General features: G+C 40.2%; 2 protein-coding genes across 2 annotated transcripts in view; both read left to right on the forward strand.

Annotated features, from left to right (window-relative positions):
• LOC138973794 (uncharacterized) overlaps positions 1–21,131 on the forward strand; it is a 166,540-nt gene that overhangs the window by 141,758 nt on the left and 3,651 nt on the right. The window lies entirely within an intron of this gene.
• The window catches only part of LOC138973793 (uncharacterized), a 68,235-nt gene that overhangs the window by 43,650 nt on the left and 3,454 nt on the right, over positions 1–21,131 (forward strand). Inside the window, exons 4-6 of the mRNA XM_070346500.1 lie at positions 17,370–17,411; positions 20,022–20,120; positions 20,558–20,827. Of these exons, the coding sequence (XP_070202601.1) occupies positions 17,370–17,411; positions 20,022–20,120; positions 20,558–20,827 (411 nt within the window). The remainder of the gene's footprint in view (positions 1–17,369; positions 17,412–20,021; positions 20,121–20,557; positions 20,828–21,131) is intronic.

A 21,131-nucleotide genomic window follows, 5' to 3' on the forward strand; every position in this document is an offset into this window, starting at 1 on the left:
AACATGAAAAAGACGCCACAGATGGTCTCTTCATTTTGTAATTACTGTATTTCCTTGTCAAGCAGATAGCCCACATATTCCTGAACCATTATTTTCAGATACAGTTGTTCGGCTTTATCATGGAGAAAATGTGTGTTTGCCTGTAAATATTTGTGTTGGTCTCATCGTCGTCATCATCATCATCATCATCATCATTATCATCATCATCATCATCATCATCATCATCATCATCATCATCATCACCATCACCATCGTCACCGTCACCGTCGTCGTCGTCGTCGTCGTCATCGTCATCGTCATCGTCAACGACATTGTCATCGTCATTATCAATAATGATGTCATCAACAGCTTGTCCTTGCATGTTTGTTTTCTTTGCATCGGGGTGCAGACTTTTTTTTGTTCTAGAATAGCAGCTGTATCAACATCTTACATTGTTTAGGTGTCATAAGTGCCACTCATTCAAAACAGTTGTGTGTGTGTCATTATTCTGTTTCCAGTGGAATGTCAAGAAAAGAGCTTCAATGGAGTTAAACGACTTCGTGTGGTGGAATGCATTGCCACTGGTCCTGTTTTTGGCATGCAGATGTGGGAAGATGGCGAAAACCCCAAGTCATTATTGACCTTCACCACAGGCGACGAGAAGAAGTGTACACTGAAGTCAACGTTTGGAGCTTGCAGTTATACTGAAGAAGCATATCCATTATTTGTGGCTGGACAAGTAGTAATCACTGATCTGAAAGAACAAGAAACTAGGAGGTATCGGTGCAGAGTGAACTTTGTAGATGAAGCTAACACCACCCCAAAAACATGCTACGCAAATGCCACACTGCCACGTAAGTGTTTGATTTACATCGATTTTTTTCCGCTCAGTTTAGGTGCAGATATTTAGGTACGAGAACACAAGCAGAAACACAAATTGACAGAGCGACATACATGTTAGCACACACACGCACGTATCCACACAGAGAAGGTGAACGAAATCAGACAGCAACTAAAACAGGTGGGCTAAAGTCTGGTGAGAAATGTATTCCAAAATATCTATGCCACACATCTAATTCACATAGGCTGTTTGATGTTACTACAAGTTTTCACATTAGAATTGCACATCACACAATTAACATCTTAGATTGAACTGTTGATTTCAATGGGATGTGTCCTTGGATTTTCAGTTGGTGCTGCAACACCTTCTCCATCAACAACAGTGAAAGGTGAGTTGCTACGATTTGTCGGGCGGGGATGTAGCTAAGTCGGTAGCGCGCTCGATTTGTATCCAGTTGGCCGCTGTCAGCGTGAGTTCGTCCCCACGTTCGGCGAGAGATTTATTTCTCAGAGTCAACTTTGTGTGCAGACTCTCCTCGGTGTCCGAACACCCCCGTGTGTACACGCAAGCACAAGACCAAGTGCGCACGAAAAAGATCATGTAATCCCTGTCAGATTTTGGTGGGTTATAGAAACAGGAAAATACCCAGCATGCTTCCTCCGAAAACGGCGTATGGCTGCCTAAATGGCGGGGTAAAAAACGGTCATACACGTAAAATCCCACTCGTGCAAAAAACACGAGTGTACGAGGGAGTCAAAACTTGCTAAATGTAATCAGTCCTTTAAAAGCATGCAGGCGTTGTACACAGCCCACATTATCAAGACTGCATGTGTACTCAAAAGTATGACCTGGCAGAAGGCCAAGAGAAATTATCATTCACCTTAATTGTTGACAATCAGAAGTGTGCTATCAAGTTCGATGAGCACATTGACAACACGTCATTAGACTAGGAGCCTAACAACCAGCTGAACAAGCCTTAGTTGATTACTGACAAAAACAATGTTTTTTTAAGTTTGTTAATGTGTCATTAGCAAATTCTCAGGAATCATATATTTTACCCTGTTTTTAAGTAGTTATTGGTAAATGGTAAAATAAAAACACCAAGTGATGTCGTTTTCCTTCTTTCTTCCTTTCTATGTTTTTCAATTACTACATATCAGTGTTTAAAACGTATAGCCGGGTTGCTAAAACTCATATTACTGTCTTTATTTTAGCCGCTAATACCACGAAAAGAAACAAATGAAAATGTTAACCATTGCATGAACAAGACCAACATGCGACCAAGCGGGAAAGTGTGCTCTTTATCCTTTTTCTACAGTTATTAAAAAAACCACTTGAAACGAGTGCTTGTGATGATTGTAATCGTGATAAGAGATACAACGGACATACACAGGATGATTCTCTTCCGCACACAAGCATTCTTGTTTAAGGTGTTACTTGCGTGGTACGTGAACGGTTTGACTTCGTGTGTAAATCAGGAAGTTTCAACGACAGCAAATGTATATTTCCATCTCTGTGAGTTTTCAGTGTATGACTTTATTACATAGCCGATGAAAATAAGAGTATCGTCTGTTGTAAAGGAGTTAAAAGGAAGACAGACAGACAGAAACACAGACAAGACAAGACAAGACAGACAGACAGACGGGAGATCGGAAGAGAGAGAGGGGGGGGGGTGAGAAAGAGGAACAGACAGATACACAAACAGGCAAATGGAGAATGAGCGAGGTAGAGCGCGCGCGCGAGAGAGAGACAGAGAGAGAGAGAGAGAGAGAGAGAGAGAGAGAGAGAGGGAGGGGAAAAGAGAGAGGGAGAGAGAGGGAGATTAAAAGAGATAGAGAGAGATAGAAAGAGAGAGAGTGAGATTGAGAGCGAGAGAGACAGAGAAAGAAAGAGAGAGATTGAGAGAGAGAGAGAGATAGCTTACAGAGATAAAGACAGAAAGAGAGCAAGATACAGAGAAAGAAAGAGAAAGGGAGAGCGAGATAGAGAGAAAGAAAGAAAGAGAGCGAGCAAGATAGAGGGAAAAAACGAGAGAGATTGAGAGAGAAAGAGAGCAAGATAGAGAGAAAGTTCAAAGGAGAGCGAGATAGAGAGAACGAGAGAGAGAGAGAGAGAGAGAGAGAGAGAGAGAGAGAGAGAGAGAGAGAGAGAGAGATACTGAGAAAGAGAGAGAGAGAGAGAGAGAGAGAGAGAGAGAGAGAGAGAGAGAGAGAGAGAGAGAGAGAGAGAGAGAGAGAGAGAGAGAGAGAGAGAGAGAGAGAGAGAGAGAGAGAGGCAATGCAAAAGGATCAAACATACAACAACGACGACGACGACAATCTGCGTAAACACATTTTTTAATGCATGTAACGGGCCTTAAAGTATTGCATTTGGCAGAGAGCCAAGATTCAATCGCGCAATTAGGAAACCATTTCGAGTATGCATCTATCTACGGAAGTAGGCCTACTGCCCTAATGAGCCAAATGTATGTGACTTCGGGCCGTGTGTGTGTGTGTGTGTGTGTGTGTGTGTGTGTGTGTGTGTGTGTGTGTGTGTGTGTGTGTGCGTTTGCGTGTTCGTGTGTGTTTGTGTGTGTGTGCGTGTGCGTGTGTGTGTGTGTGTCCGGGAGCGAGATGTTTTTAGTCAGTGCTGTTCTCAGAAAAAAAAAGACGTAAACAGAAGAATTTAGTATACTAAGGGATTAATCCCCACTCAACTAACCCCCACCCCAACGTTTTGAAAACAAAGTTGATAATTTGTACAGTGTTATCCTCGCAACACTTCCTTGTCCATTTTTTTTTCATGGGCGTCTTGGCCAAAATGCAAAACCACTTGGGTTTGTTGAGTGCTTTGGTCGTTTTGTTTTTTGTTTGATTTAAGGCCAGGAAACATGGTGACATGGATTGCAGGATCTTTTCCGTGCGCACTTGGTCTTGTGCTTGCGTGTACACACGAAGGGGGATAAGGCACTAGCAGGTCTGCACATGAGTTGACCTGGGAGATCGGAAAAATCTCTACCCTTAGCCCACCACTGACCAGGCACGGCAGGGATTTGAACACACTCAACCTTCCGCTTAGGAGGCCGGCGTCTTATCCACTAGGCCATTGCGCCGGTCTAAATGAGCACCTGTGGAAGAGACAGAGAGAGACAAAGAGAGACAGACAGACAGACAGACAGACAGACAGAGACAGACAGAGAGACACAGACAGACAGACAGACAGACAGACAGACAGACAGACAGAGAATGATTTTGCATGAGGTGGTCTACACAGAAGAACAGAAAACATAGAAACCCCTTAACATTTTATTCACAAAATCGGAATAGCAAAACCCATCTTGTCTAACATTGACGCTCTTGCATGGTAAACGGTGATTGTAACATTTTTCTCAAAAGTCATAAAATGCGGATTTGTTGGTCGTTTTAGCGGATAATGAGACACAAAACTGTACTTTTTATCAATCAATCAATCAATATGAAGCTTATATAGCGCGTATTCCGTGGGTACAGTTCTAAGCGCTTGTCGAAGAGTTGTCAACACGGGACTAACAAAGAAACTAACATCTACAGACGGAAACTAACCCTATCACACACTAGCAAACCCTGAAAAACATACAACAAACAACTGTTCAACAACAATGTACACATCAATAGCTAGGTCCAAACAAAATAATATTAAGCACAAAGAAAACACCTCTCACAGAGCACAGCACAAGAATGTCTTTTGGGGCACAACACATCACGTCGAACATGAAAGTCGCAGCCAGCTACGGGAAGAACTGAGTCTTCAACCTACTCTTGAACGCGTCAAGAGAGGGGCTCTGGCGAAGCTCAAGCGGCAGGGAGTTCCAGACGGAGGGGCCCGCGGAGGGAAATGCACGCTGACCAGCAGATGCGAGTTTCGAGCGAGGGATGTGGAGGCGGAGTGGGTCAGCAGCAGAACGAAGGGGACGGTCGGAGGGCTGGGTGTACAGGTCCAGGGAGGATTGAAGGTACTCGGGAACTCTTCAACACAATGCCCTGAAACTGTTAGAGGTGATTGTTAAAACATGCTGTTATACCACATGCCAGAAATAGATTTAACAATTCATATTATTTATATTGTTATATTGCTTTTGACACACACACATATATGGTAAAAGGTAACGTTAATAAAAAAAAATGCGAATGTCAAAGTCCAACAGGTTGACGAGAAATAGCATGTCATGCTGCCTCACAAACACATCATCAGCATAGAAAAAGCCCAGGCAAGACATGACCTAAACGACGTTCCTGGGAAATGAGCGCCGGTCAGTGTTGAAAGACGCTGTTCGAGTCATAGGAACGGCATAGTGAAGCCACTGCGGGTCAGCGACGCCCTCGCTGCGGCCAGTGCGGAGCTGCACCCCCATCTCACGGCGCATGCGCTGCTGCTGAAGATCTACGGGTTTGTCTTCGTCCCCTGTGACTTGAATTGGGGCTTGGTTCCTGGTGCCTTGAATTGGGGCTTGGTCCCCGGTGGGGGCGGCGTCCGAGTTTGCTTGAACAGGGGCGTTATCCATGCTGGCCTCGGTTGTGGGGGTGTTGCAAAAAACTCAAAATCAGCCCTGGTGAAAAGAGTTTCAGAGTATTGGAAAGAAGCGGAAACAGAAGGCAGTGTTATGCAATGCGAGCGTGAGAACCTTAAGTTAAAAATAGAATTAGTTGAGCAGTGTAAAGCTAGCGCAGTCCAAGTACGCGCCCGTGCGAAGTGGGTAGAACAGGGAGAAAAGAACACAAAGTATTTTCTCAAAAGAATTACTATGCTGATTTGTACAGAAACAAAGTAAACGTAAACGTTGAAAACATGGACGAGAAGGTGGATCAGTTTTTATTTGATGTGACAACATTACAGATTTCAGATTTTCAGAGAAATGAGTGTGAAGGGTTAATAACTCAAAACGAAGCTCTCGCTGCACTTAAAGCCATATGTACTCGATGACTATACACGCTAATTGCTTTACCAACAGCTGGAGACATGCTAAATTAAGTTCCCTGCAAAATATTGTGGTCTAGGACCCCTTCAATGTTGAGATATGTTAATTTTCATTTTGATCTGGATCGTCCTATTTATAGATTTGCTAACAGAGGTAGCGTTGACGCAAGGGAAATAACTCCGCGTCTTTGTTTACATCCAAAGTTTTTGAGACTCTAAAACAAGCTGTAATGCATGTATATGGTCCGCGCATGGCGACATATCGTCATTACATGGTCTTATGGTGCGTTTGACATCGATTATGGGCAAACTACACTTTGTAAACACGGGAGCGCGTACATATGCCTTTAAACAAATGAAATCTGGGTCGGCCCCTGGGGTTGATGGTATTACTGTAGAATTTTTGAAAGTGTTTTAGACCCGCATCAGAACATTGTTAATTGCGTCTTTTAATGCAAGTTTTGACGATGGAAAATTGTCTTCCACGCAGCGCAAAGCTGTCATTGCCCTGATACACAAGGGAAGGGATTTGCCTAGAGATGAATTGAAGAACTGGAGACCCATCTCCCTTACAAACAGCGATTATAGACTGATAGCCAAGTGTTTGGCAAAAAGGTTAGGAAGCGTTATTGGTGATATTGTTCAGAAAGATCAAGTCGGTTATATTAAAGGCAGAAAAGTATCTACAATATTAAGGTTAATTGATGATGTAATCGAACAGTCACACGAGTGTTCTTGAAACAGCTGCAACTCATATACCGGCCTGTAAAACCACTTTTGGGGATAAAAGGTCTCAGATAGGGCACCTATCTTTTCCCAAAGTAAACCAATGCACACAAATAATTACAGTCAAGCCGACCTATCAGATTAATTAAGGAAACATGTTCATACAACAGAAATCCAATGAAAGTTGACGTTTAAAATGACTTTATATCAAATGTGTTTTTGCCTCAGCATTTAAATCGTTGAGTCTATAACACATTGTTCTTATATTTGACAGGAGCATTGCACACAACGGAAACAAAGATTGCGCATTAGAAGGGAAACATCCATGGTTTTCTTTTCCACTTTCAAACATAACATAACATGTATTAGTTGTCACAACACAGCACAACACAAAACAAAACAACAACACAACAACACAACACAACACAACACAACACAACACAACATGATATAAAATTACATACTTAACGTAACATAACCGGCAGGGCCGTGTCTAATAAATCCAGCACATATGTTAACAAGTCAAGTCAAGTCAAGTCAAGTTTTATTGTTCATTACCCAGGGGCATTATAAACAATATTCGCAAATTCAAAAATGCACAAAGTACCAAGTGAACAATAAGAAAAATAGAAGATAAGAAAAGAAAAAAATAAAATAAATATTTGGAAAACAAAAATACACAAACAGTGAACACAAAATATTATAGTACAGAAAATGCAAACACACACACACACATTGATTCCTGGCAATGGGGGACACAAAACGAAAATACGGTTAACAAATCCCAGCACTATGAAAAATTGCTACTAATTAATTTTATAAATTCCAAGAGTTTCGTCAACAATTTCTTATTTCTTGATACGAACAGTTTTTTGTATTTAAGTGAATTTGGTTTTTCCAGTAGAATGGTGGAATAAGTTCTGCTCTTTTTTCATTGAAAAAGTCACAAACAAACAAATAATGATACTCATCTCCTATATCTTCTGATGTACATTTTCTGCAAATGCGATTCGCTCTAGGTATATTAAGGTATCTTTCTTTCTGTACTGGCAGGTTGTTATTTGTAGTTCTAAATTTCATGAGTGTAACGACTTTTTGGAACGACAAGGATTTAATGTAGTCTTCACACACAAAACTATCTTTAAACATTCTATAATTACAAAAAATGTATTTTGTATCCATTTCTAAGAACCAATTGTGAATATACTGGTCATATAAACACCGCTTTACTTTTTCTTTAAACCATCCAATCAGGCGATAGGTAGAGGAAGATTACTCAAACTTGTACGTACCGCTTTGGTCTGGCAGCAGGAGGTAAATGCCCATAGGGAGCTCTAACAATTCTTATATATCTTGGCCAACTAGAGTGCTGCGGTGTTGCTGGAGCCTGGACGGAGGGTTCCATGATGAGAATCGATCGACGATCGGAGGAAGCGATAGACTAGTTGCGGCACTCTAGTTGCTGTTTGGTTTTCTGCAACGAACAACTGTAGTTCTATTACGACTACACACTCACCGGTAAAGGTGTGCCTGGAATAAAAGAAAAACATGACAGATCCTACAAACAAAAAGGAAAACCCATCGTTGTCTCTCTCGCAACGGACAGCTGTCTATTTTCTACTTATATCTATCAAAATATATTAGTGTCCTATAGGCATGTGTGTTTTGCCTTTTAAGGACATGATCTGGGTTGTATGTAAAAAAAAAATAAAAAAAAACCTCTCTGTGCTCCCTTAATTACAACTTTCAATTATGGCTTTGTATTTATGCAACTGAATAAAAACTGTTTAAACCAAACTTGATCTTTTAAGATGTGGTGACAATGGTAACTTTGACGCACAAAAACGCGAAAACGGAGATAACGCCCCAAAAGAAGACAAACGTGTATGCATAATCATGGACACCTCCAAAGTCACTAACATTGCCCCGTTTGAGTGACAGACACTGAGAAAAGTGGATGAAACTGACAAACATCATCAGTGAGCTAAAAAAAAAAAAAAAGGTGAACAAACAATCGTGAAATATCGAAATATTTAACAATCTGCCCTTACGGTGTTTTTGTAAACAGTGTTTATGTTTCAAATGTTTGTTATTATTCGAAGGGAGGGTGACGCCTCACTATAAATTGTGTTTCTTGTGTCTTAAAAATACAAAGAGACAAAGAAACACAGATGACCAGTCAATGAAACCAAGTAGTGTTACTGTCGTAACAATTATCAGTATGCGAGAATACAACAAAAATAGTGTCAAACGACCACAAAGAACTTTTGCTATTCTAACTGTCAAACACGTAACAATAACGTTTTAAAGTTTACTTCCCATTCGCTGTTACCCATACATAGCAGAGATATAGGGGGAGGTTTAGGCGATGGGGGAGGGGGAGGGGGTGGGGGAGATGGAGAGAATTGAATTTAATTGAAAAACATTTTCATTTCGAGGGTGACAGAATAAGCAATGCAAAAATACTTTTTTCACCGGCCCTCGTCCATTGAGGGACATCTCAATAACTAGAACAAATAGAAGTGAACTTAACTACAGTAACATTACATTTATTATCATGTCCAGCAATCAAGGAGACATTTCAAGATGCATTATGATGCATGAGCACTGAGTGAAGATTATAAAAATCATGTTTTGTTCAAATAAAATGTTCCTAGTGTAATATCTACAATCATGTGGTTCAATAATATCAGAAATAATTGTTATTTTATCAGCTGCACAATAGTAGTGCTTACACATTTTGCAAGAGAACAAGCTCGTGTTTTTGTTTGATGTAAAGTTAAGCAATAGATTTTGCTTTCTTGTGGTTACACAAAGAGACCAGGCAACAAAGTCGCACAGTTTATGAAAACGATTTATTACTTCCCTGAAGTGTAGATGTCGTTAACATCAATAGTACGCCCGAAAACAACGAACATCGTGTCCAAAGACTACAAAGGATGTTTGCTATCCTAATGTTTTAGTGTCCAACACGTAACAAAAACCTTTGAAAGTTTTACTTCCCATTGGCTGGTACCCATAAATACAAGAGAGAGACAGACAGAGACAGAGAGACAGAGAGAGTAACAGAGAGGCGGGCAGACAGACAGACAGACAGACATACGGACAGACACAGACAGACAGAGAGACAGAGAGAGTAACAGGCGTAACAAAAACCTTTGAAAGTTTTACTTCCCATTGGCTGGTACCCATAAATACAAGAGAGAGACAGACAGAGACAGAGAGACAGAGAGAGTAACAGAGAGGCGGGCAGACAGACAGACAGACAGATATACGGACAGACACAGACAGACAGAGAGACAGAGAGAGTAACAGGCAGACACACAGACGGCCAGACAGACAGAGACAGACATGACAGGGCGAGAAGGGAAAAGGATCAAACATACACCAACAACGACAACAACAACAACAACAACAACAACAACGACAACAACAACAACAACAACAGTAACAACAACAACAACAACAACAACAACAACAACAACAACAACAACAACAACAACAATATGCGAAAACAAGTGCCATGCATTACACCGGCCTTTCAGGTTTCACATTTGGCAAAGAGCCCTAATCCAACCCATACAAAACGAGTTCAAATATGATTCACTCCAGATATAATTACAGCTTTAGTGAACCCATTGAATGTGAATTGCGGCTGTATGTGTGAGTGTGTGTATGTGTGTGTATGTGTGTGTGTGTGTGTGTGTGTGTATGTGAGTGAGTGTGTGGGTGCGTGTGTGTGTTGATGTGTGTGGGTGTTTTTTTCGTATGTGTGTGTGGGTGTATGTGTATGTGTGTGTGTGTGTGTGTGAGCGTGTGTGTGTATGTGAGTGTGTGGGTGTGGGTGTTTATATATGTGTGTGTGTGTGTGTGTGTGTGTGTGTGTGTGTGTGTGTGTGAGCGTGTGTGTATGTGAGTGAGTGTGTGTGTGTGTGTGTTGATGTGTGTGGGTGTTTTTGTGTATGTGTGTGGGTGTTTTTGTGTATGTGTGTGTGGGTATGTGTGTGTTTGTAAGTGTGTATGAGCGGGTGTGGGTGTGTATGTGTGTGTGTGTGTGTGTGTATGTGTGTGTAGGTGTGAATGTGTGTGTGTGTTTTATATGTGTGTGTGTGTGTGTGTGTGTACATGTGCGTGCGTGCGTGTGTGTCCGGGCGCGCAGTTTTCAATCAGTGATGTTCTCAGAAAATTGACGTAAAGAGGAGACTCGAGTGAACTGAGTTATTCCCACTTTACCACCCACCCCCGCCTTGTGAATGCAAAGTGGATATGGATACAGTGTCATACTCTCAAAACTTTCTTTACGATCTTTGATCTAAAGAGCGTAGTCGCCAAATGCAATTTAGTGTGTTCCTAAATTGTTTGTTGTCGTTTTGTTTGGTTGTTTATTTCGTTTGTGTTTGACACTTCTTTTTTTAAACTTTTTTTGTTTGTGTTTGTTATTTCTTTGGGGGGAGGAGGGGGGATACAACTTCAATATGTAGGCCTACTTTGTTTTATAGTGTCTTGGATATACAAGGGGACGCAACTATAAAGACGCCCAGGACATGAAAGCTAATTGTAATTCAATCAAGTTGGTGTTTTAATGAAACAGATCCTGTGATTGTTAAGAATGCCCCAACTCATTAAAAATTACCGGTCATTAATTACACATTAACATGCTTCCATTTGAAACTTCGAGGTCTTCATCGGGGATTGACGCCCGACCAAAGGTAATTGAAGCCCGACGGAGCGAAGCGACGGAGGGCTTCAATTAGACTTTGGGAGGGCGTCAATCCACGATGAAGACCGAGAAGTTTCAAATGGAAGCATGTTAATGTTATTGTAATTCAATCTGACGACGATCTCTTTCCTGCTTTCATGCGGTTGTAAACAGACAGAATTGGTTCTGTTCTGTTCACACACTACTTTCAGTCCACCTACCTGCAAGGGTCAAGTCCCAAGAAATATGTCTCTGTATTCCTATCGTATCACTCTGCTCCTGTTTTGTTTTCTTTCACACACATTTTCCCTTCTTTTTTGACGGGTTTCTGGACAGCAAACTCTAAAACAAATTCTTTTCATCACAAAAGCGATCTTTGGAATTGACTGACGTAGTCCGGAAGAATTCATGCAACAACTTACGTCACGTATTCGACGTCATCACTTCGCATACCTTATGGTCTCGGTATTTCGTTGGTCTTCATATTTCCTACTTGTAAAATGACCCTCAAAGCTAACCGAGACTAGTTGAGGCTGTATCAATGCGCCTCGCCAGCAGGTTGTTAATGGATTTTTTAGCGAGTGGTTATCGACAATTAATGACCGGTAATTTTTAATGAGTCGGGGCATTCTGACCAATCACAGGATCTGTTTCATTAAAACGCAAACTTGATTGAATTACAATTGTCGATGAACACTCGCTAAAAAGCCCTTAACAACCTGCTGGCGAGGTGCATTGATAGAACCTCAACTAGTCTCGGTTAGCTTTGAGGGTCATTTTACAAGTAGGAATATGAAGGCCAACGAAATACCGAGACCATAAGTTGTGCGAAGTGATGATGTCGAATACGTGACATAATGTTGATGCGTAAATTCTTCTGGACTACGTCAGTCAATTCCAAAGATCGCTTTTGTGATTAAAATAATGTGTATTAGAGTTTGTTGTCCAGAAACCCGTCAAAAAAGAAGGAAAATGTATGTGAAAGAAAGAGAAAAAAACCAGGAGCAGAGTGGGACTTGACCCTTGTAGGTAGGTGGACTGAAAGTAGTGTGTGGACAGAACGGAACCAATTCTGTCTGTTTACAACCGCATGAAAGCAGGAAAGAGATCGTCGTCAGATTGAATTACAATAACATTAACATGCTTCCATTTGAAACTTCTCGGTCTTCATCGTGGATTGACGCCCTCCCAAAGTCTAATTGAAGCCCTCTGTCGCTTCGCTCCGTCAGGCTTCGGGCGTCAATCCACGATGACGACCTCGAAGTTTCAAGTGGAAGCATGTTAATGTGTAAATGTTTCCCTGAAGTGCCGCTGTCGATAAAAGCTATCAGTGGTAGAGTAAACAACGAAGTGATTGTTTGAAAAGTACAAAGAATGTTTGCTATTCTAAATGTTCAGTGCGTAATAATACTTCTTTTAAAGTCAACTTCCTGATGGATGCAGCCGACAAATAGGAAGGTCATGTAAATTAGAGGGGTTGGTTTTAATTTTGAGAAAGCCGCTTACGTTATAGGGAAACAAGGTGTGATTGAGGGACGAAAAAAAAGAGAGAGAGGAGAGATAGAAAGAGAGATAGAGAGAGAGAGATAGAGAGAGAAAGAGAGAGAGAGAGAGAGAGAGACGGAGAGAGAAAGAGAGAGAGAGAAAGAGAGAGAGAGTGTGTGAGAGAGAAAGAGAGAGAGAAAGAGAGAGGGAGATATATAGAGAGAGATAGAGAGAGAGATAGAGAGACAATGACAATGACAATGACAATTCTTTATTTTACGAGGGTAACAGAATAAGCATAGGTTTACTTTTTTTGCACCTGGCCCTCGCCCTAAAGAGGGACTAAATCTACTATAATAACTACTACTACATAAATACATAATTAGTGAAATAGTATAAGTTTATGTACATAAGCGCATTATATAGAAACACTGAAGTTTATAAATGTTTATGACTAGGCGCAAAGCAAAAACTAGCAAATCAATTTAAAGTCTGAATACTATGCAATAGTACATCAACTCTGCAAGACAACGGATATTGTGTAGAACATCATAATTTCGTGAACAAAAACGATAAATCAAAAGTGAGTGTCTGTGTCCGAAAGGACATAACAATCAAGAACATACTATTTTCATTAAATGGGATATATATATTTGTTTCTGAAAGAATCTGTGCTGGTAGCTTCCCGTAGGGCATTCGGAAGAGCGTTCCAGAGACGGCCACCTGAATAAACTAGACTAGACTTAAATAAGTCTATCCTAGGAAGAGGAGGGTAAAATCTCATAAGGTGGTGTGAATTCTTCAAAGAGAACTTTGAACAAATGGTTTGGGGTAAAGTTTCGGATACAATTTTAGGCATAAGGATTCCTTTGTTAAAAAGCAGTCTTGACTTTGGGGGTAAGATTCCTAAATGTATGTAGTCTAACTCTGTGAGAGTAGTGTGCTTTAGTAATACTACTTTTAGCGCTCTTTTATGTAATCTGCTAAGTGATTTTAAAGAATATTTACTTGCTGAGTCCCATAGAGTGGATGCGTAATCAATAACAGATTGAATATGAGCAATGAAGAATAACTTCCTGGTGTGGCAGTTCAGGAAGTGTTTAATTATAGATAAGAGATACACTTTCTTTGACACCCCTTTACTAAGTTGCTTGACCAAGACAAGTTGTTATCAATAGTAACACCTAGCACTTTGTGATGGTCGACTTTTTCCACTATTTCACCATCTGGGTGGCCGAGTGGTAACGCACTTGCGCTCGGAAGCGAGAGGTTGCGAGTTCGACCCTGGGTCAGGGCGTTAGCAATTTTCTCCCCCCTTTCCTAACCTAGGTGGTGGGTTCAAGTGCTAGTCTTTCGGATGAGACGAAAAACCGAGGTCCCTTCGTGTACACTACATTGGGGTGTGCACGTTAAAGATCCCACGATTAACAAAAGGGTCTTTCCTGGCAAAATTGTATAGGCATAGATAAAAAATGTCGACCAAAATACCCGTGTGGCTGGGAATAATAGGCCGTGAAAAGTAGGATATGCGCGGAAATGGCTGCGATCTGCTGGTCGATGTGAATGCGTGATGTATTGTGTAAAAAATTTCATCTCACACGGCATAAATAGATCCCTGCGCCTTGAGTCCGAGTCTGGAGATACGTGCGCGATATAAGACTTCATATAATATATATCATTAAAGCAGGATCAGCTGAACAAATATTCTGGCGTTTTTGTCTAGTTGTTATGACCATATATTTGGTTTTCTTTGGGTTAAGAGACATGTGGTTTAGTTCAGTCCACTCTGTCAACTGGTTTAAACTCCTGTGAAGTGATTCTGATAAGCGAGTTAAATGTGTGTTGCTGGAGTGAATTGTGGTGTCATCTGCAAAAAGTTCACATACATTTTCAATATGAAGGGGGAGGTCATTAATGTATATAGAGAAGAGGAGAGGTCCTAAAACCGATCTTTGTGGTACACCGTATTCTACTTCTTGCATGCTCGACGCCGAGGCGTTTGTAAGTACAGTTTGTTGTATGCCGGTGAGAAATGAACAACTACGTTTGACAGCTTCGATTCAGACGCCATACAATGCAAACTTTCTCAGTAATAACGTGTGGTCAATAACGTCAAAGGCTTTGGCAAAATCAACAAAAATGGCACCGCAGATATCATTGTCATTAATTTTCTCCAGCCATTGATCAACAAGAGAAACTAAGGCAGTATGGCAGGAGTGGTTAGCTCTAAAACCCAATTGTTTAGGGTGAAGTAAATTGTTTTGGTTAAAATGCGTTAGAATATGTGTGTTAATGTGTTTTTCAAGTGGTTTAGATAAAACAGACAATAATGAAATTGGCCTATAGTTTGATGGGTCTTTTTTGTCACCTGATGTAAACAGAGGAATTACTTTAGCCTGTTTTAGGGCGACTGGGAAATAATTTTTGTCTAAACAAAGCTTATAAAGGTAAGTGAGTGTTTCAGAAATTAAGAATCCTTCCATCGAGGCCGTCGATTCCCCGGACGCCTGTTTGCTTAAGGTGTGTAAGTGCGTAAAAAACTTCAGGTACTGTAAGTAGAGGAATATTCGCTTGACTTGAAACTTGTTTTGACTGACAATACTCTTCTAAAACTTTCACATTGTTCTTTTTGGACTTATCATTTGTAATCACTTTTTCAGCTATTTTAGAAAACTGAGTGTTTAAATCATCAGGGGATATGTCCTTAACACAACTTGAATGACTGGAAATCTTTTTATTTGTAAGTTCATTTATTGCTTTCCATATATTCTTTGAATTTTGCTTTGATGACGCAAGGTCATGAAAGTACTTGATTTTTTTGGTTCGTTTAAGTGAGTTTACTTTATTTCTTTGTTCTCTATACTCCGCTTCCTTGCCAACTGATTTTAAGAAATCACGATGGCCAATGGCATCTTGTAATTCAGTATCAAACCATTTAGGTTTTACTATTTGCCTGACTCTCTTTATTCTCCACGGGGCATATTTATCGTATATTTATGTGAAGGCATTCATCCAGTGTGTTATTGCATCATCAGGATCCGTATAATTATACACATCAGAGAGAGAAGAATTACTTAAGTCTACGAGAAAGGCGTTCTCGTTAAATTTAGAAAAGGAGCGGAACTTTACTGTCTAGTGACCAACTTTGGGGATTTTTACACCCTTTCTTGACCACGTGAGACAAACAGGAAAATTATCACTACAGCCGCTGGTTGGAACACACACTTCTGCAACGTTACGGGGGTTAGAAACATATATATGATCTATCAAAGTGTTTGTAGATGCAGTAACCCTAGTAGGGGTGTTCACGACTTGTTTGAGATCATAAAGGTTGAACATATCTAACCATGGTTTATTTTGTTTTAATACATCAATATTAAAATCTCCTAAGAGAATAGTTTCTTTTGATTCTAACAAAGCAGCATCTAACATATGTGAACATGTGTCCGTCCAGTTTACACGTTCTGCTGGATTTCTATAACAGAAACCAATGAGCATTGGAGGTGCCTTTTTTACATTTAGTCAAGTTTTGACTAAATGTTTTAACATAGAGGGGGAATCGAGACGAGGGTCGTGGTGTATGTGTGTGTGTGTGTGTGTGTGTGTGTGTGTGTCTGTGTCTGTGCGTGTGTGTGTGTAGAGCGATTCAGAGTAAACTACTTGACCGATCTTTGAGAAATTTTAGATGAGAGTTCCTGGGTATGATATCCCCAGACATTTTTTTCATTTTTTTGATAAATGTCTTTGATGACGTCATATCCGGCTTTTTGTAAAAGTTGAGGCGGCACTGTCACACTCTCATTTTTCAATAAAATTGATTGAAATTTTGGCCAAGCAATCTTCGACAAAGGCCGCACTTTGGTATTGCATTTCAGCATAGAGGCTTAAAAATTAATTAATGACTTTGGTCATTAAAAATCTGAAAATTGTAATTATTTATTTTTATTTTTATACATTGATCCAAAATTACGTTCATCTTATTCTTCATTATTTTCTGATTCCAAAAACATATAAATATGTTATATTCGGATTAAAAACAAGCTCTGAAAATTAAAAATATAAAAATTATGATTAAAATAACATTTCCGAAATCGATTTAAAAACAATTTCATCTTATTTCTTGTCGGTTCCTGATTCCAAAAACATATGTATATAATATGTTTGGATTAAAAACACGCTCAGAAAGTTAAAACGAAGAGAGGTACAGAAAAGCATGCTATGCAGCACAGCGCAACCACTACCGCGCTAACAGGCTCGTTAATTTCACTGCCTTTTGCACGAGCGGCGGACTACGGTCATTGTGAAAAAGAGAGAGAGATAGAGAGAGAGGGAGAAAGAGAGAAAGAGAGACAGAGAGAGAGAGGGAGAAATAGAGAGATACAGAGAGATACAAAGAGAGACGCAGAGAGAGAGAGAGAGTGTGAGAGAGAGAGAGTGTGAGAGAGAGAGAGAGAGAGAGAGAGAGAGAGAGAGAGATAATTGAATTGAATTGAATTGAACTTTATTTAACAAGGATTAAGATTTAAGGCTACGCCTTTTCTTACAATATGTCCTTGGGACGCATGGACACACAATGAAAACATTAAAGAGAGAGAGACTGAGAGAGAGAGAGAGAGAGAGAGAGAGAGAGAGAGAGAGAGAGAGAGAGAGAGAGAGAGAGAGAGAGAGATTATTTGCCTTAAGTTGTGACCTTTCTCTGAATTTCAGATAGTGCAGATGAACCTTCCGGAACCGAAGGACAGTTCAAAGGTTTGGTCATATTTTGTTGCTAAATATATTTGCTGATGTTTTCTGTATGAACGATATTTCACAACATTAGTGAAAAAACACAGTTACGAAAAATAATGACGTGCAGTACTGGCAATTAATCAAATAATATTTGCAGTACAAACAATGCACTCAGTCTGTTTATCTTTAATTTGAGGTGTGACTAAAGCGGAATTGTAACATTCTGGATCAGAAAACAAATCCATGGTCGGGATGTACATTTTTGGTTGCTCATGTATACGAGTGAATCTTCACCGATTTGATTTACATTTTTGGTTGCTTATGTATACGAGTGAATCTTCACCGATTTGATTTAAATTTTCGGTTGCTCATGTATACGAGTGAATCTTCACCGATTAATCTTGTCATATCATTTGTTGTAATTTTACCGAAGATGTACATAATTTTGACTGCTATGTAATGTGACGAAATCAAATCTTATACAAGACTGAAAATATTAATACTGATCTCACGAAAAGTTGTCAAACGTCCGCTAGACCTGGTGTAATATATTTTCCCTTTTATAAGACAGCCAATATGGTGGAATTGTTGTCCCCACCCCCTTCCATAATATGTGCATACAATGCAGTAGTATTTTTTAGGATCACCATGTTCACTTAAACGTTGCAATACTTGTATCTAACCCTCTCTGTATAAATTAAGTACTTCCTCATTTTCGCATGTGCACATGCCTGCGTTTATAGGCCTAGGCTCGTACTGAATGAACTTCAAGCACAAGGAAAGTATGTCGAGTAGGGGAATAATGTCAGATTTTCACAGGGGGTAAAGCGTTCAGCATGGCGTTTTAGGTTTCGTTTTAGTGAGGAAAAGTTGTCAAAGCTTTGGCAAACATGCTCTGGCCAAGATTGTTATAATGCGCACATAGGCACGTCAAATAAACATAAATAATAATAATAATAATAATATGGGAGATTTATAGAGCGCTTTACATTCTCAAAGCGCTTTACAATGACAAACATACATAATACATACAAAGCAAAGCAAAAGCATGTGCAGCAGCATTCAGCACACAAGTGAACAACGAAACTCAAACACTACATCAATACAATCTGCAAGCATACTAACACAGGCAAAACATTCAAACATTCAAACACCTGATTCAAAAATGCACCATGTTGAAATAAAATTAATCAAAATACTGGGTGAAGAAGTGTGTTTTAAGGTTTGATTTGAAGGAACAGAATGTTTGGCAGTGTCGGATAGAGTAAGGGAGAGAGTTCCACGCAACGGCAGCAGAGTGGGAGAAGGCTCTCTGGCCGTGCTGTTTGCGACTAAAAGAAGATAGACGGAATATTCAAGTGTACAGAGGAGCGGAGGGATCGTGAGGGTGTATAGAGTGTGAACAGGTCAGACAGGTAGGATGGGGCTGAGCCAGATATTATTTTGTAGCAGATACAGCAGCACTTATATTGGATTCTCAGCTCTACAGGGAGCCAATAAACTGTAGATCGAGTACAACCAGCATTTACTTTGTTTGTGTGTAAGAATTCAAAGTCGGACGATTTATGGTATCTACGCATCGCTCGCCCATGATGTTCCTACCAAACTAAACAGCTCAAAATCAATAAGTGAAATTGGACGTTCTGAATTGTTTTCGTGCTAAATGAAATTGCTCGGTAACGGCATACTACGTACTTTATTTGACTGAATTGCTATAAGCCAAATCTTTTTTCTCTGTGTTGCCTGCATCGACAAAAGAAAGTAGCTTGATTTATAAAATGGGAAATTGTCTATTAAACACAAGATGCGTATATTCGGCAATCTGAAAGCAAGGTGTGGATACGCGGGTGCTTGTGCGAAAGCCATCTTAAAGAATATCCAGAGACCATCACTGACATTGTTTGAAAATGAGACTGTTTATCCGATGTTCTTTTTTTAAAGAAGAAGGTTGTTATAGTCCATTCAGTTCTACCACAAGACTAAAAATCTGTACTGCGTTTGAATTAAAGTAAGTAACAATAGCTGCGATTTCAAATAAACACTGGTCTGAGCTACTGTTAGATGTACGATCTCATATGTACATAGAAAAAAAGTTGTTCAGGGCTAGGACAGGTGTGATACTTTGTGCACACAATTACACGTACACAAATCGCACAAATCTAGGGTTATATGTCTTCGGCTTGACACATTTGCAACGTCAACAATAAAACAACAACAAACACATCTGCGTTCAGTTATGTGCACATCAATACCAATGGTTTGCTTCACAGATGTCAGTTTTGTTTACACATCTTTGGTTCTCTTAACTCTTATGTTGTAAATATCTCGTAAAAAAAGCTTCTGACAACTGAACTTAGCTACCCAATAACCTCTCATAAACCTTTCTTTCATTGAAGATATTATGTTATGTCATTCCGCGTATTCTGATCAGTGTGCTTCCAGCACTTAAGAAATTGTCACGTTCGTTTTTTTGTTTCTGTCTTTCTTTCATTCTGTTTCTTGTCTGTTCTTCTTCCCGACTGTGTTTCCTTCTGTCTGACGTTTTACTTCCTCTTTGTTTCTTGTGTGTATTTGTTCTCATTATACTCCAATGTAGAAAAACTCTTAGATGTTCATTTTGTGTCCTTGCAGATGCCACCCTGTTCTCCAACAGTGTTGTCATCTTCTTACTGGTACTGCTGGTGATAACAATGACCGCTGTCTGTGTGGTGGGCGCCATCTACTGCAAACGTGAGTATGATCTTAGCACTGCTCAGAGTGGTTCATGGTTGCATGTGTCTACCTATAAGTTTAAACGTAAACAGTCCCCTGAAATCTGAGTATGACTGCCTAAATGTAGGCAAAAGCGTCCATTCATGGTGAAGCCCACTCGTGACCACGGGTACACGCTCGAGTTGCAGCCAACGAACGTAGAAAAAGAAAAAAGAAAACCATGCAACATAACATACTGTGTATGATAGTTCGGCGTACGGTCCAGGGGAAATAATTAAACGACTGAATGAATTACTAACTAAGAAAATCCTACAGATGGCAAAGCACAAATCGTGTACAACATTATTGTGTATTTGTATGATCAAGGCATTTGTTTCAAAAAACAACTTCAATAAGATGATTTAAGCTTTTTCTCTGTTTTGTTCTTAAACAATCTGTGTTCCTGTCTATCGAAGGTCGGAATCGGAAGCGACGGAAACGTGACTGTGACTCACTTTCAATGCGAAGCGGGATGACGTCAAAATCGTTTTACGGCATGAGTGACAAAGGGCCGCAATTTGGCTTCGACGATGGACCTGGAATGCAGACTTTGACCCGTCAGTTGAGCTACTCCTCTTCCGCCCCTCCCAAGGCCATGGCCCCAGATGTGCCTGGACAGATAGGGAGAGTGATGCAGTACCAGAAACCAACAGACTGCATGCCATATGGTGGCACCATGGCTTCAGGTGAGGAGGGGCTTGTTGCTGTTGGTGTTGTGGTTGGAGGTAGTGTTGTTGTTGTTGTTGTTGTTGTTGTTGTTGTTGTGGTTGTTGTTGTTGTTATTGGTGTTGTTGTTATTGTTGTTGTGATGGAGTTTGTGGTGGTGGTACTTTTGATACAAGGGGGTAGTGCTGCAGTACCAGAAACCCCTAGACTGCATGCCTTACGCTGGCAGCATGTCTTCTGGTTAGGAGGTTGTTGTTGTTGTTGTTGTTGTTGTTGTTGTTGTTGTTGTTGTTGTTGATGGCGATGTTGGGCATAGTGGTGATG

Source organism: Littorina saxatilis, linkage group LG8, assembly GCF_037325665.1.
Source record: "Littorina saxatilis isolate snail1 linkage group LG8, US_GU_Lsax_2.0, whole genome shotgun sequence".
Classification (NCBI taxonomy): domain Eukaryota; kingdom Metazoa; phylum Mollusca; class Gastropoda; order Littorinimorpha; family Littorinidae; genus Littorina; species Littorina saxatilis.